This window comes from Canis aureus, chromosome 21 (assembly GCF_053574225.1).
Source record: "Canis aureus isolate CA01 chromosome 21, VMU_Caureus_v.1.0, whole genome shotgun sequence".
Lineage (NCBI taxonomy): Eukaryota > Metazoa > Chordata > Mammalia > Carnivora > Canidae > Canis > Canis aureus.
In genome coordinates, this window is record NC_135631.1 from 4,849,410 (window position 1) to 4,864,612 (window position 15,203).

At 56.5% G+C, this 15,203-nt stretch overlaps 2 protein-coding genes across 3 annotated transcripts; both read left to right on the forward strand.

Moving 5' to 3' along the window:
- The first annotated feature begins 451 nt into the window (after positions 1–451).
- RAB1B (RAB1B, member RAS oncogene family) lies at positions 452–8,090 on the forward strand. Of its 2 annotated transcripts, none has more exons than XM_077862499.1 (6): positions 452–606; positions 2,208–2,280; positions 2,566–2,661; positions 2,773–2,868; positions 6,418–6,549; positions 6,651–8,090. In XM_077862499.1, exons 1-6 carry the CDS (start codon positions 593–595, stop codon positions 6,843–6,845), a joined length of 606 nt encoding a protein of 201 aa, XP_077718625.1. In that variant the 5' UTR covers positions 452–592; the 3' UTR covers positions 6,846–8,090. The 2 variants fall into 2 exon arrangements, with proteins under 2 accessions (XP_077718625.1, XP_077718624.1); XM_077862498.1 differs by lacking the exon at positions 452–606 and adding an exon at positions 857–1,013.
- Positions 8,091–8,948: 858 nt separating this feature from the next.
- On the forward strand, positions 8,949–14,876 carry CNIH2 (cornichon family AMPA receptor auxiliary protein 2). Its single transcript, XM_077862500.1, has 6 exons — positions 8,949–9,133; positions 12,901–12,969; positions 13,383–13,430; positions 13,639–13,751; positions 13,887–14,030; positions 14,226–14,876. Exons 1-6 carry the CDS (start codon positions 9,053–9,055, stop codon positions 14,251–14,253), a joined length of 483 nt encoding a protein of 160 aa, XP_077718626.1. The 5' UTR covers positions 8,949–9,052; the 3' UTR covers positions 14,254–14,876.
- Positions 14,877–15,203: the final 327 nt, after the last annotated feature.

Sequence of the window (15,203 nt, forward strand, 5' to 3'; positions counted from 1 at the left end):
CATCTCTGAGATTCTAGAGACCGCGGGCTTGGAATTCTGCCCCTTACCAAGTAAGCCATTTCACCTTGAGCGAGTTACCGAGACTTTTCCATCTATACAATGTGGGTGACGACACCCTCCGGGGGCACTGTCTGAATTAGAAGTGCCAGTACAAGACCCCCCCCCAAATAAATGAACTAATGCTAACTCCGGGAACTGCGAGGGTAGGGATGACTACCTCAGCCAGACGTGAAACGCGTCAACCCTAGCCCTAAATTGACCTCATCGTCGGGACGCCATCAGGTCCCCGGGAGCTGTTCTCAAGTTCAGGTACATCCATACGGCGCGAACTACAAGCCCCAGAATGCAATGCGCGGCGATGATTGGGCGTGGGCTAGGAGACGCGGCCTCAGTTTACGCCTGCGCAACCGGGAGAGAGTTGGGCAAAGTAAGGAGACTACAAGTTCCAAGAAGCAATGCGGCAAGGCCCCAGTCGGGGATGTTTGCGCCTGCGTGTCGCGGGCGGGGCCTCTGGGGCGGAGCGGCCACCATCTTGAAACGGGAGGCGGAGCAGAGCTGACTGGGAGCGACCGAGCGGGCCACCGCCGCCGCCATGAACCCCGAATAGTGAGTGAGCCCCGCCCGCGCCGTCCGGCGCAGCCTCGATCCCGAGTACGGGGCTGTACGCTTACCGGGGTTGTCCGGCCTGGGTCAGGACTCAGCGGCGCCCCCACATCCGGGTCCCTCTTCCGCTGACCCCCCCCCCTCACATCCGGGTCCTGCCCCTCCCCCTGGGGGCCCCAGGACCCTGGCTCGGTACCCCGAGTTCTTGCACCCGGGACCCAGACACTGCGACCCCAAGGGGCACTACTTGGAGCCCGAAGCACCGGTCCCTAACAGGCCTTATTGGTCAGGTGAACCCGCAGCCTCGGTCTCTCCAGGCCTCAGTTTCCCCACCTGCTGCTTGCAGTGGCAGTCTGGGTGCTGACGATGGTCCCGGCGTTTTGGAGCCGGTCCAGCCTCGGGCCTTTTAGGTCTGACAGTAAATCTTTCTATTTTTCCCGTTCTCCTGGAATCCGGTTCCTGGGGCTGGTCGGACGCGGCAGGCCCCGAGGCGCCGCTCCGGGTCGCTCTCCCGTGGGTCCTCCTCTCCGGGGCTACAGCTTCGCCCCTTGCCTCCGTCTAGCCGTCCTGCCGCTCCTGGAAACCAGTCCCTTCCCGCCCTCTCCTCACCTTTGCGCAGGCCCCCAGCGCCACCGTCACACCCCTTACCTTCGCCGTCACGCTGTTGAAGTTTAGATGAATATGGCATTTGTTTCTCCCATTCCAGTGGGATTCTCTGTACCTCAGACTCTCCTCACTTCTTGGTCACTCCCCCTGCGGATAGGTGGCCCATATCTCTGCCCCAGACTTCTCATTGACAGTTTTCCCCAAGTGTCAGTTGTCTTCTTCCTCTTCTATCACTTCCTTTTTCTCCTCCAGATCCAGGCCTCAGATTTCCTTAGGTAAGGGTGAAGCTCAGAGCTGGATTATAAGGGACACAGAAGGGAACTAACAGGCTCTCACAGAGACTTTGGGAGTCTGAACCTGGTTTCCAGTCTTAAAGTTAACAGCTGTGTAACTTAGAGCAAGTCACTTCCCTCTTCTGACCTCTGGTTTCCTCATTAGTTAGAAAGAACACCATCCATTTCATAGGGCTGATGTGAGGCATAAGTGAGATGATGCATTTGCAGTAGTTAGCACTGGATCAGGCACAGAGTAGGAACTCAGTACTTAACTTTAACTGCCGTCATTGCTACTCGTTGACCACCTCTTCTTAGAGGCTTCATACCAGGCTCTTCACATAGATATTCACTTAACGAGTTCTAGGCTGGACCCTAACTACCCTCTACTGGCCCAGAGACCACGGAGTCTGTCAAGTGTCAGGGTAGGACACTCAGCTTTTTCTCCTAAGGATTGTGATCCTTGGCAAGTCGTATCCCTCTCTCTGCCTCAGCTTTCTTCTCTATAAAGTGGAAATTCAGACTCAGCCCTTTGGGCCAGCTGTAATATGGGGAGAGGTGTCAGCCTTCCCCTTCCCAGGACTTGTGAGAGGATCTTGTGAGTGCTTTAATACTCTAAACCAAGGCAAGTCTCACAGCATGAGAGAAGACCATAGTTGTAATGGCAGATGACATGGCTGGTGGGCTCCCTGCCTTCCTTCATATCTTCCCATCCTTTCTCTCTAGTGACTACCTGTTTAAGCTGCTTTTGATTGGTGATTCGGGCGTGGGCAAGTCATGCCTGCTTCTGCGGTTTGCTGTGAGTAAGGAGCCTCCCATACCATCCACCTGGGGTCCTGGCTGGTGGCAGGAGGGAGAGGGGGCAACACTGAGCACAGGAGGTCCAAGACCTCGGAACCAAGGATGAAGTTACAGAACCTCCCGTAGCATCTCTGAGCAAAGACACAGGGCTGACAGGTTGGGGTGCTGAGAATGAGGGCTTAGCAGTTACAAACTTGGCTGGGGCAGGGTCCTGGAGGGAGATTTTCCAAATGGGCTTTGGGCTTGTTCACCTAGGCCATTTCATTGCTCCCTGCTTTTCCAGGATGACACATACACAGAGAGCTACATCAGCACCATTGGGGTGGACTTCAAGATCCGAACCATTGAGCTGGATGGCAAAACCATCAAACTTCAGATCGTGAGTGTCGCTCTTCCCAGTCCCTGGTGCAGAGGCAGCCACCTTGGGAAGGGAAGGGCTCTGGGCAAGTAGCTCAGAGCTGACCTGCCCTTCTTTCTTATTGTCTTATAGTGGGACACAGCTGGTCAGGAGCGGTTCCGGACCATCACTTCCAGCTACTACCGGGGGGCTCATGGCATCATTGTGGTGTACGATGTCACCGACCAGGTACTCCTGGGGTCACATCTCCAGCTTTGCCTTCTCAGCTTTGGGTCTTTGGTTCGTTTTTGTTTTGTTTTTTTTTCCTTAGGATTTTATTTTTTTAAGTAATCTGCTTACCCAACATAGGGGTTGAACTCACAACCTGAGATCAAGAATCACATGCTCTACTGACTGAGCCAGCCAGGCACCCCAGGTCTCTGGTTCTTATTTCTTTTTACTCTTCCCATCCTGTCTTCTTCTGGATGCTGCCTTGAAGGAAGACTGTAGTTGGACTCATTTCACAAGGGAAACAGCTACAGAAAGTGCATCCTCCTGAGGCCCTGCTCCCAGCCATTGGCAGAAGCAGGCCTTACACCTCCTGGCTAAACTTGCCACCTTATTCTAGACTTTATAGGCACCTACATTTTGTAAGGGTTTAGTCAGCTAATCGGTTGCTGTGCTGGGCTTATGGCTTCCTGGGTGAAGACACTATGGAGAAGCAATAGGAGGGCTTTAGACAAAAGAGGTGAGGCAGCTCTGCACTCTGGGTGCATTGCGAGCAGAGATAGGAGCCCTGTGTTTGCTGTGGCAGCATTAGTCATGTGTCACTGGCAGCAGTGGAGGTATTAACAGGGTGAAATAGTCCCACTGTACCTTAAGGTTTATAGAACTTGTCATGGTCTTTTTTTTTTTTTTTTTTTTTTTTTTTTTTTTTTTTTTTTTTGGTCATGGTCTCTTAACACTCTAAAGAAGTCTGCAGTAGCTTCCCATTTTACAGATGAAGAAATGGATCAGAGTGATAAGGAGACTTGCTTGGGGCTGTGCAGCTAGTTAAGTGGCAGAGACAGAAAATCTAAGTCTGCTGATTCTACCTGCTTTGTTCTTTCTACTAAACCTTGTGGCTTTGTGGGGGCCAGGCCCTGGGGACATGGAAATGCTTACATCAGTCCTGGGCCTGGAGGAGTTCCTGCTCTGAGGGGCATCTGGGCTCTTGGGCTCACCAGGAACTCAGGGTGCCTTCTGGACAACAAGCTGTGGGTGGACCGTGCTCTACTCAGAGGTCACCAAGGACCTCTAGCTGCCAAGTTCTATGACCTCATTTCAGATCTTCCCCTGATTGACCTCTCATTACTTTTACCTCCATTCTCCTCCCTCTCCTTGGAAAATTTACTATATCCAGCTCTCCTACCTCTTGCTACATTAGTTTCTCTTTTCAGTGACTTTTTACTGGTTTGCTCTATACTACCACCATCTCACACACACACACACACACACACACACACACACACACACGCCCTGCCCTACCCCCATCTTGTGCTTCCTGACTCCACCTGCATGGGTCTGGCCACTTTATGGTTTGGCTTCTGTCTTACATTCTGTGATTCCTGTTTAAACAGCTATCTCTGTGTTCTACCTTGCTGGCACTTTGGGAATTCTAACCTGCATGGTATCACCCAGTGAACTGTGCTGGGGTCCCTGTTTTCCAGATGAAATATGCTTAGGTAGGTGTTAGGTAACTTGCCCACGGTCTCATAGCTAGAAGAGGCAAAGTCAGTGTTTGAACCCAGGGTTCTTGGCTTCCTAACTTACCCTTCCCTGGCCCTTGCCAACCTCTCCTGAGCTTCAGATCATCATCAGAGCTCAGCATGTCCAGCCCTGGCCTCACCCACTTTCCCTAAACTGGCTTCTGCATCCCCATCTTTGTAACAGAGTTTCTGTTGGCCTAACCAGAAAACTCTTCCCTCCCCCATCCCTCCTCTCTGTTCTCCCCCCATCTTCTCTCTCAGGTCCATTCCCTTGTAACAATAGCAGTGATGAGTATGACAGCAGCTCTTGCTAATTAAGCACCTGTTATAAGACAGGCCTGCGTTCATTATCTCATGTGAATAACAGCCCCCCTGGGAGCTACTGTTTTATCAAAATGAGGAAGCTAAAGCTCAGAGAGGTTAAGTGACAAATCTAGGGTCACACAGTACATGGCAGAGGTGGGGCTTACCCGGAATGCTTTGACTCTAAATCCTGTGTTCTTCCTTGCTTCACTCCCTGGCTCGGTGCACATCTCTTCCCTAGATTATTCCAGCCACCTCCCAGTTGGTCACCATTCTTGCCAGTCTGATCTGGCCTCTACACTCCTGTCCAAACTGTCTTCCCAGAACACAGGTGTGCTTATGCAGCTCCCTTGAGAAAGCTTCATCGGCTCCTGGTTGTCCAGATTAGCCAGGCTAGGACCTTCCATCATCTAGCCTGCCTCTTTTCCCCCTCCTCCTGCTCGGGGCCTGTGTCCTAGCAGCCTTCAGCTTCTCCCTGCTCCCCAGAGGCAGCACCATCCTGATCCTTGACCTGGTATATGTTATCTCTTTTTGTACATTTCTCATCCCTCCACTTCCACACAAGGCCAGTTTGTCCCTTTGACATAGGTAAGGCATAGTCTCCCCAGACAGAGATGGTCTTGGAGCTCTGGCAGCTCCTGACATCTACCCTTGCAGCACTCATCACCTTGTCTTGCCATGTGTGTATGTCCTGGTCTAGTCCTCCACTGTCCCCTGAGTGCCTCAAGGCAGGACCTAGGCATTTGTCCCTTCTTTATGCACAGGGCCCAGCTTGGATCATGGCGGGAGGTGTACATTTGAACCCAGTTGGATATCACTAACCTCTGACTCCTGAGATGGGAAAGTGTGGCTCTAGCTCAATCGTGTTCCTAAAAGTTCCGTTTTTATTTACGAGCCAAGGGTAGGGGTTAGGGAATGGCCAGCTTTTGGGAGAGCTGGTCTGAGCGAGCAGACTATTGGTGCCAGAAGCAGGACAAATGTCTCTTTCTGTTCCTAGAATACATGTCTCCCTCATAGGGCAGGGTCTTCTCTGTAAAGATCCTACATACCTACTATTGGGCTGCAAGACTTCAGACCTTACAGGGTTTTTTTTTTTGTTTGTTTTGTTTTTTTGTTTTTTTTTTAATATCTATTTATTTATTTATGATAGTCACAGAGAGAGAGAGAGAGAGAGAGAGAGGCAGAGATACAGGCAGAGGGAGAAGCAGGCTCCATGCACCGGGAGCCCGATGTGGGATTCGATCCCGGGTCTCCAGGACCACGCCCTGAGCCAAAGGCAGGCGCCAAACCGCTGCGCCACCCAGGGATCCCTTTACAGGGGTTTTAAGGCCACTGTGGGAGTGTTGCGATTCTTGCTAACCTGTTCCCCTCCATTTCTGTCTTCTCTCTGGCCTCCATCCTGTTGTCATTTGCTCCCCATGTGTTTTCAGCCTTTTCTGTGTCTCAGGGGGAGACTAGCTGCAGGAAGCAGAGTTGGCTGGCCCTTAGGCCTAGGCTGTTTAGCTGTTGGGGCTGTTGGCAGACAGCTGGTGCCATGCCAGGTTTGGCTTTGGGGGTCTCAGATGGAGTGGGCCAGAGAGGAGATCTAAGCCTGGAGGAGAGAGAGATCTTCCTCTGGGTCCCTGAGCTCAGGGCTCCTGTCTCTCTCGGGAACCCAGGCAAACCCCCTTCAAAACCCCTTGTTTTCCTGGCCTTGAATAGGGGTGGGAGTTGGGAGCAAAATAATTTGTGATTCTGGCTTCTCTAGGAATCCTATGCCAACGTGAAGCAGTGGCTACAGGAGATTGACCGCTATGCCAGTGAGAACGTCAATAAACTCCTGGTAGGCAATAAGAGCGACCTCACCACCAAGAAGGTAGTGGACAACACCACAGCCAAGGTGAGTGGGGCCTGTGTCAGGCCCCCCAGGGCAGGCTGGGGTCTGCTGCCCCTCACCCCTCCTTTCCCACATTTCCCTCTTTTCTCTTTTTCCCTCATCAGGAGTTCGCAGATTCTCTGGGCATCCCCTTCCTGGAGACAAGTGCCAAGAATGCTACCAATGTTGAGCAGGCATTCATGACCATGGCTGCTGAGATCAAGAAGCGGATGGGGCCTGGGGCAGCCTCAGGGGGTGAGCGGCCCAACCTCAAGATCGACAGCACCCCTGTGAAGCCGGCTGGTGGCGGCTGTTGCTAGGAGGGGCACCTGGGGTGGGACAGGAGGGGGCACCTTCTCCAGATGATGCTCCTGGAGGGGACAGGAGGTGCCTCCCTCTCCTGGGGCATTTGAGTCTGTGGCTTTGGGGTGTCCTGGGCTCCCCATCTCCCTCTGGCCCATCTGCCTGCTGCCCTGAGCCCTGGTTTTGTCAAGGTCCCCAAGGGAGGACACCCAGGACCTTTGGCTGGGGTGGGGAGGTGGGCTTGCTCTGCTGCTGCCTCTAGGTAACTTTAAAAGATACCCCACCACACACCTTTCTTTGGGATGAGGGCTCCTCTTTCCCTCCCTTGCCCCCCATGTATGCTGCAGTGGGTTTCTCTCATCCTTTTCCTTCTCCACCCCACCCCTTCCCCAAGAGCTGGGAGCCTCCCTGGCCTCTATAGTCCCTGGCTGCAGTCAGCATCGGGGGCCAGGAATGGGACCAGGGGATCCAGGACCCAGGATCCAGGGCCCTGGGCTGGACCTCAGGAAGGGCATGGGGGCCACAGGGGCCCAGCAGCCCACCCTTTCCTCTCCTCCCTGCCTCTCCTCCCTGCTCCTTCCATACTCACAGCTCCAGCCGTCCAGCTGCGGTGGGGTCTGAGCACATCTAGAGCAGGTGGGCGGGCAGCCATGCTGGGCCTGTGTCTTGAGCCCAGAGGGAGCCTGCTCCTGCCACCCCCTGCCCTGCCAGAGCCAGGCCCATGTGCTGCCTGCCCACCGTGCCCCTTTGTCCCCAAGGCAGGCAGAGGCGGAAGGCCCACTGTGCCAGAGGCCGGGCATCAGCCTTAACCCTCACTCTGCCAGCACCTCTTCCCTTTCCCTGAGTCAGCACATCTGGCTTATTCTCTTCCTTCTGTTTGGAGCCTATGAGGGCAGGTCCTCATGCCCTGTCACTACTTCTCTTCTGGGGAATGTGGGTGCAAATCCAGGGTTGGGGGCCTCTCCCCTCACCCCCTCCCACCCAGGATCCTAGCCCCATGCCCTCTGGCATAGCTTCTTCCTGCAGAAAAACAAACCTTTGGTCTCTACCTGAGAAGCCATGTCCCTTGTGCTGTCTCTCGCCTGTCCCACCTGTGCCCTGCCCTCCAGCTTGTATTTAAGTCCCTGGGGTGCCCCTCACTCCCAGGTTCCCCTCTGGTGTCATGTCAGGCATTTTGCAAGGAAAAGCCACTTGGGGAAAGACAAAGGACAAAAAATAAATTTCCACTGGCCCTCGGGTGAGCCGAGGGTTTTTGCAAGGAAGTTGTGGTGGTTGAGTGTGGTCTGTGGTGGGAGCTGCCTTGGGTTGGGGGAATGGAACTGGGGCCCTGGGATTGGTGGCTGTACAGGGGTCCTGGCTTGGACTGTGTGTCCTAGGGTTGCTGTTGAAAGTCCTTGACCCACTTCCTAAAGCCAACAGTGCTGCCTTCTTTTGCTTCTGTGGTGTGTCCCCACGGGCCCAGCACGGTTTTGGCAGAAAGGGAGGCGGTGGCCATCAGCTGCCGGTACCTGGTGAGGCTCTGTCAACACCCACACGGGCCCACATCTGTCCAGACTGTGGGCTTGGGCTGCAGACATGCACCATCAGACCAGGCCCTCATTCCCTTCAGCCCTCTCCCAGCTTTGCCCTGGGTTCAAGCCAAGAGTCTCTGCCCCCTTGGACAGTGCCAAGTTCCTCCCACTTAGGACCTCAGCCTGGCCTCCCAGGTCGGTGTGCACAATACAGTATGTTAGGGTAGGGGGGTGTGTGTGCTCTTCCGAGTGGACCGAACTCGTGTGACGCGGGGGGCGGGGGCGGGCACATGTTCAGGATGTAAGTCCATGCCTACGTGTCCCTGAGGTTGGGGCGGGGGTGGCGCTCGGCCCGGCGGTGCCAGCGAAGGGGCGCACAGAAACCCAGCCCCGCCTGAGGCGGTTCGCACGGCGGCCCCGCCCCCGGCTCCGCCCCGCCGGCTTCGCGGGCTGGAGAGCGAGGGAGCCGCGGGCGAGGGATCGCAGGATGAGCAATCGCGGCCCGGGCAGCCGGCAGCGGACGCGCCCCCCGAGCCCACCGGCCCGCGCCCCGCGCGCCCCACGGCCCCGCGGCCCCGGTCCCGGCCGCGCCGCCCGCGTCGCCCGAGGCCTGCGGGCCATGCCCGGCCGGCCCTAAACGCGGACCGGGGGGCGTCCCCTTGCGCCCGGGCCACGCGCTGGCGCCCCCCGGGCCGCCGCCCGGCACGGGGGCCATGGCGTTCACCTTCGCCGCGTTCTGCTACATGCTCACCCTGGTGCTGTGCGCCTCCCTCATCTTCTTTGTCATCTGGCACGTAAGGCCGGGCTGGGGCTGGGGCTGGGGCTGGGGGCGGGGTGGGGGACCGCGGGCACACAGAGCGGGAGGGGGCCGGGCAGATGGGCTCAGGGCCCGGGGAAACTTGGAGCCTCCTCTCCGCAATCCCCCTTCGGTCAGCTTCTGCTCGCCCCCATGAACACCCTCTCCTGTCGTCGGCTTCCTTCTCGGGGCCCCTTTCCTCCGCCGCCCCCGCCTATCTGTGGATATGTCAGTTGGTCCCTGACCCCCTGCCCCTGCCCCATGCCGCCTTGGGGTGTGGGGCAGAATTCTGGGGTTCTTGCTCCTTTCTTTCCTCCTACCCACCCCCCAATTCAGTCGCCCCCGTTTGTCTGTCGGGCAGTTTGTCTGTCTGCTTGCCCCCCCTTTGTGGGTTTTTCCAGCCTGAGTGATGGAGCCAGTTGCCATGGCAACTGCATCTGTTTACAGGACCTACAGATCGCAGAGCCCATTAACCCTTTCCGTTTCGCTCACCTCCCTGACCCAGCAGCGACTGGCTCTAAGCACACCAGAGACCTAGTCCCCACCATCAGCTCACCTTGGGCTTCCCTACCCCCTCCTTCCTGGGCTTCCCACCATCAGGTTTCCTACCCACTTCCCATTCTTCCTCCTCTTCCTTCCTACTTTTTCCTTTGTCTTGTGTCCCCTTTGGTCTGTCTCTCACTCTGGCCTGGCTCCACACCTGGTCTTTCAGTGTCCATTTCCTATCCTTTATCCTAATCACCTCTCCTTAGAGAGAGTCCCTCTCTCTCATTTTCTCTGGGGTCTTCTTCTCGGTGGCCCCCTCTGCCTGGTTCCCTTCCTCTCACCAAGAACTGTATCACTTAGCTGCCAGCTCATTGTTTGGCCCTTGACACCCACCCCACACTGCCCTCCCTCGGCCTCCTCCCCCTGAGGTTCTGGCCCCCACCCGGATCCCCTCTGTGAGGACTGCCCATCTCTGTTGGCCCTGGTCCATCCATTTCTGCATCCTCTACTTCTGCCTCCAGGACACACCTTCCTGATCTTCATCCCCTCTGGGTGGGGGGCAGGGGGGGGTGTTCCCTTACCCCTCTCCTGTCTCTCCCTGTAACCTGTTCTTTCCTTCCTCTCGCTTCCTTCTCATTACCTCACCTGCTTATTTCCTGGTCTCCCCACTTCCTCTCTTCCTGGGACCCACTGTCTGCCCCATGATCCTCCTTGTCTTTTGACCAATCCCTCCCTTCACCATCCCCCTAGCCCCACTGCTGCCTATCTCCTTGACATCTGGGTTCCCTGGACTCTGACTGCACCCCTTCTGTGTGAGAGATGAGTCCCTACAGGCACCTTTCAGCACATTCCCCTCTCCCCATCTCCAGCCCTCTCCCTGGCTTTGCCCCCCTTCTGCCCCCATGGGTCTCTTAATTGCTTTTTCTTTTCTCCTCCTTTATCTTTTTCTCTTTCTGTGCCCCCATATCTGGGGCCCCTATCCATCTTGATCTCTGTGAGCCTCCTATCTCACTCCAGGGTAGTGGACAGTCCTGTGGGCTGGAGGCAAGAGAGCTGGGGTCGCGGAGATTGGAAGAAATTGAGGGTCACAGGCTGGGAACACTGAGCTAACCAGCTCCTGGGAGAAAGTTTCCTGGAATTCAAGAAGCCCCTTTCCAGGCCTCTCCCCATCCAGAGACCTTGCACATTACCTCTGGGGGTCCCTGTCCTTAGGAGCTACTCAGAGCTGTCCTCTGTCTAACACCGGTTTCGGTGCTTCCCGAGAACTGAGCTCTGGGCAGCTGTTGAAGAGTCAAGGATGAATAAGACTCAGGCTTTGCCCTTGTGGGGCTCCTAGGCAGGTGGGAAGGGCCCAACGAATATTTACTGAGCACCTATTATGTGTCAAGCATGGTGTTCACTCTTGTATTTAGTTGGGTGATCTTAGCAAGTCATTCATCTTGAGTATGTTTCCTTGTGGGTAAAGTGGGTTTGTTTTATATATATCAGAGTGCCCAGAGCACGGCCTCCTAAAGGGGAGTGGGGGTGGGCATAGGCATAGGACATGTGGTCCTCAATCCAAATTAGTAAGAACCAAATCTTCCAGGGTAGGACCTCAGTTCCCACCCCAGACCCTGAGCCCAGTCCCACTGGTCGCTAGGCAACCTAGTGGTGAGTGACGTGTGTCAGCTGTCATCGTGGGGGATTGTTTGTTCCAGGGGGCTGAGTCAGCGCCAGGCAGCCTGGGGGGTGGGAGGCACGACACCCGCTGCCTGCTAGTGGTGCCAGCTCTGGGGCAGACAGACGGCACCCTTCCGCTCCCTGCTGGACCCTGTTGCTGTGCCTGGCAGGCAGGTGGCTGCCCAGAGTCCATGGGGAGGGGGTGCTGCTCCAGATGGCCCTGGCTCCCTCAAGAAGCCCATATTCTCTCCCTCTAAGCCGTCTGGGGTCTGGGAAGCTTGAAGGTGGGGGGCTCTGTGCCTTATCCTCACGCTAGTGCTGAAGAGAGGGGACCTCAGAAGGCTTTTCTTCCAGACCACCTTCCATGCCAGCTCCCACCAGCCCCCACCCAGATCTCTCTCATTATCTCTCAAACACCTGCTCCTCCCAAGAGTTCCCCATCCCAGTGAGGACACTGCTACCTATCAGATGCCCAACACACACAGGCAACTTGGGCCCCTCTGCCTCCACTCTGCAGCCATTCAAGCCCATTGGAGTCTGGCTTCTAAACAGCTCTGGAATCCCTCCACACCTCTCCACTCTCACTGCCACTCTCCTCATGCAGATCACCATCAACATTGCCGCCCTCCACCCAGTTTCCTCACTGGCCTGGCCTGCCCATGAACAAGAGGTTAAGATTTTTAACGCCAGAGTCTAAGGGGTTAGAATCCTGTCTTACCACTGACTAGCTGTGTGGCCTTGGACAAGTAACTTAGCCTGTCTTTCAGTTTCCTTATTGCAAAACGGATATGATAATACCAGTCCCTACGTCATCAGGTTATTGCAAGCATTAAATGAGTTAGTAAACATAAAACCTGCTAGAATAGAATAAGTATCATGTATGCCTTGGCTGGGACTGTTACCTGATGTATACTTCCTGCTCCATCCATCCTAAAACATTAGCCTGATCATCCCACTCTGCTGCCTTATAGCCCTCAGTGGCTCTGCATTACTTTTGGGTTAAAGTCCAAACATCTGGTCCAGGCTCACAGTATCTCCAGCCCATCTTTCACATTCCCTTCCCACTCACCTCACACTTTCACTCTGGCCTCATGGAACCTGCAGCTTCCTGAATATTCCTTGTTCCTTAAACCTTCTGCCTTTGTACCTGCTGCTTGGACTGCCCTTCCCCCATCTGTTCACCAAACACCCACTCAGAGTCCAGCCTGAACTCTGCTCCCCATCACCTCGGATGCTGTATCAGGCCCCCAGTAGCCCTGATCACCCTGGAATATAGTTCACAGTTCTCCCAAGCAAGGGAGCCCTCCTAAGCAAGGGCTGTGTCCCAGGCCTCTGGGACCTCAGTGGTCAACACAGGGCAGAAAGACACCATCTCTTGGGATGTTTTGGATGGAGGCATTGTGAACATGCCTTGACTTGGGCATAAGCACACTAGGATTCCGTTGCAGACTGTTGTGTGACCTTGGGCTAGGCCCCGCACCTCCCTCAACCTCAGTTTCTCAACCTTTGCAGTAAGCTCCAACTGGTCCAGTACCCATGTAGGAATTCCTATCCCATAGAAGCATGGGTGGGGGGCCATAAGCTGCTGCCTCAACCTTGAAGCACACGCCCCTCCCCCAGATCATAGCCTTTGACGAGCTGCGGACCGACTTCAAGAACCCCATCGACCAGGGGAACCCAGCGCGGGCAGTAAGTGATACATGTGCTGTGCCGAGGTGTGTCCGTCCGTCTGTCTTTCCATCTGTCGCAGGCCAAGCGGAGTGGGGGACGGGGAGAAGTGGGGAGTGTGGTGAGAGCCGGCAGTGCCCCTTCCTGTCTGTCCCCGCCCCCAGCAAAACACCTGGCGCGGGCTCAGGGCTCGGGTTCCTCCTGGCGGGGCGGCCGTTGCCAGGCTCTGGGCCGTTGCCATGGAGACGCGGGTGAAGGTCCCTCCACGGTGACGGTTGCCATGGCGACGGCGCGGCTGCTTCCTTGCCGCAGAGATTGCTCTGGCGCCCCCTGGCGGCCACGCGCGGGTCGGCGGGGGACGCAGGGAGGGCCGCGGGGCGCCTTCAATGCCCGCTCCACCGCTCCCCCACGGCGGCCTTTTCTTCCCTCTACAGCGCGAGCGTTTAAAAAACATCGAACGCATCTGCTGCCTCCTGAGGAAGGTCAGTGTCAGCGCTGGTAGCGGGAGGCTCGTGGCCCAGCTCAGCCCTACTCGCTGTGACCCGGAGTAAAGCCAGTCAGCCACCGGGAGGGAGTGGGAGTCCCCAGGGGTCACGGGGAGCACCTCCCAAATCCCAGCTCCCCTCTGTGCCCTTGCCACTGGGGTCTGTCCTAGCACCAGGCAGCTGACCTCTCGCCCTCCCTCCCCAGCTGGTGGTCCCAGAATACTCCATCCACGGCCTCTTCTGTCTGATGTTTCTGTGTGCAGCAGAGTGGGTGACCCTGGGCCTCAACATCCCCCTCCTCTTCTACCACCTCTGGAGGTGAGAGACTCCACATCCCCCTCTTCTACCACTTCTGGCAGCGGGGAGTGAGATGGAAGAGCAGGGGCAGGATGGGGGTGGAGCTCTGATGTGGGCACTCAAGCCCCTCCCTCCCTCCTCCCCCCACCCCACCAGGTACTTCCATCGCCCTGCGGATGGCTCTGAGGTCATGTATGATGCGGTCTCCATCATGAATGCTGACATCCTCAACTACTGCCAGAAGGAGTCCTGGTGCAAACTCGCCTTCTACCTGCTCTCCTTCTTCTATTACCTGTACAGGTGAGGCCCTGCCCATGGCAGTCAGAAGTCAGGGAAGGGATGCTCCGGGTACCATGCCTCCAATCCCAGGAGTGGTTGGGTCCCAGGTTCTTGCCTTTTTCCCTTAAGGACTGAGGGCAACCCAGGGTATAACAGGGTGGGTGGCCGGTAGCTGGGCCTACTAAGGACTTGGCTCACTGCCTCATCTTCCCACAGTATGGTTTATACGTTGGTGAGTTTCTAAGGGGGAAGCCGGCCAGGGAGCAAGCCCAGAATGGACCGGACGCCTGTGCACCCCCAGCCCTGCCCCTCGGCCACAGAGGCCTCAGCCCTGGGGAGGGAGGGGGCACTGGTGCCCCCGGCCTCCTCTCCACCCCTCCAAACTGCTGCTGCGGGACCTCCCGCCTTCAGAGCCCCCTCCCCTTGGACTAGGGCTGGGCAGAGCTCTAAATAGGGGTAGGGGCTCCTCTGTCAGCCTGCAGGCATGGCAGTCAGTCTTGGAAGGGGCAGAACCTCCAGCCTTGTCCACTTTGGGTGGGGGGACAGACATGGACCCTGCCAAAGCGGCAGGGCTTGACCCTGGAAGTTCTGGGCCGCCCCCCCCTGCACCCTCACCCTGAGGCACCCCCTGCAGGTGGGGGGGTACCCGCACCGGGAATGAGCAGGCTCAGCAGGGGGGGCAGCCCACCCCTAGTCTGCCCTCTCCCCTCCCCCAGGCTGTCACTCTAGACCTCTCCCTTCCCCATCCCCACTTGCCCCAACCCCAGCCTGTCCTGTCTCTTGGACCTATTTTCTATGTTGCCTGGAGGAGTCCGGCACCCCTTCCCCGGCCATTTGTGACAAAATATGAATAAACTACTGCAAACACGTGGGCCCCAGTTCTGCTCCTGAAAGGCTTGAAGAGCACATGGGGGCAGAGGGTCTCTATAGGGGCAGCCCTCACCTGAATCCCCAGTCCAGCTAGGCTCAAAACACTGGCCCAAGGAACCTTCTAGGGAACCCCTCAGATGGATCAAAGAGGCCTCTGAGGTCTCCTTGGCATGCTGCTCCCTTCTATCCTCACTCTCCCAGCCACAGCTAAACAGCTATTCCTGCTAAAACCCTTCCATCTGCCTTTCAAAGCAGTATCAAAGCCACACACTCCAGGAAGCCCTCGCCTGGGTCCCCTGAGCCTGGTAAACCCTGGGCAACAGA

Excerpts from the sequence above, each read along its gene's own strand:
- RAB1B (XM_077862498.1), top strand. The coding sequence starts at position 970 with ATGGTCCCGGCGTTTTGGAGCCGGTCCAGCCTCGGGCCTTTTAG. Across the intron at positions 2,869-6,417 it reads TGTACGATGTCACCGACCAG|GAATCCTATGCCAACGTGAA; the intron begins GTACTCCTGGGG and ends TGGCTTCTCTAG. Across the intron at positions 6,550-6,650 it reads TGGACAACACCACAGCCAAG|GAGTTCGCAGATTCTCTGGG; the intron begins GTGAGTGGGGCC and ends TTCCCTCATCAG.
- CNIH2 (XM_077862500.1), top strand. The coding sequence starts at position 9,053 with ATGGCGTTCACCTTCGCCGCGTTCTGCTACATGCTCACCCTGGTGCTG. Across the intron at positions 12,970-13,382 it reads AGGGGAACCCAGCGCGGGCA|CGCGAGCGTTTAAAAAACAT; the intron begins GTAAGTGATACA and ends TTCCCTCTACAG. Across the intron at positions 14,031-14,225 it reads TTCTTCTATTACCTGTACAG|TATGGTTTATACGTTGGTGA; the intron begins GTGAGGCCCTGC and ends ATCTTCCCACAG.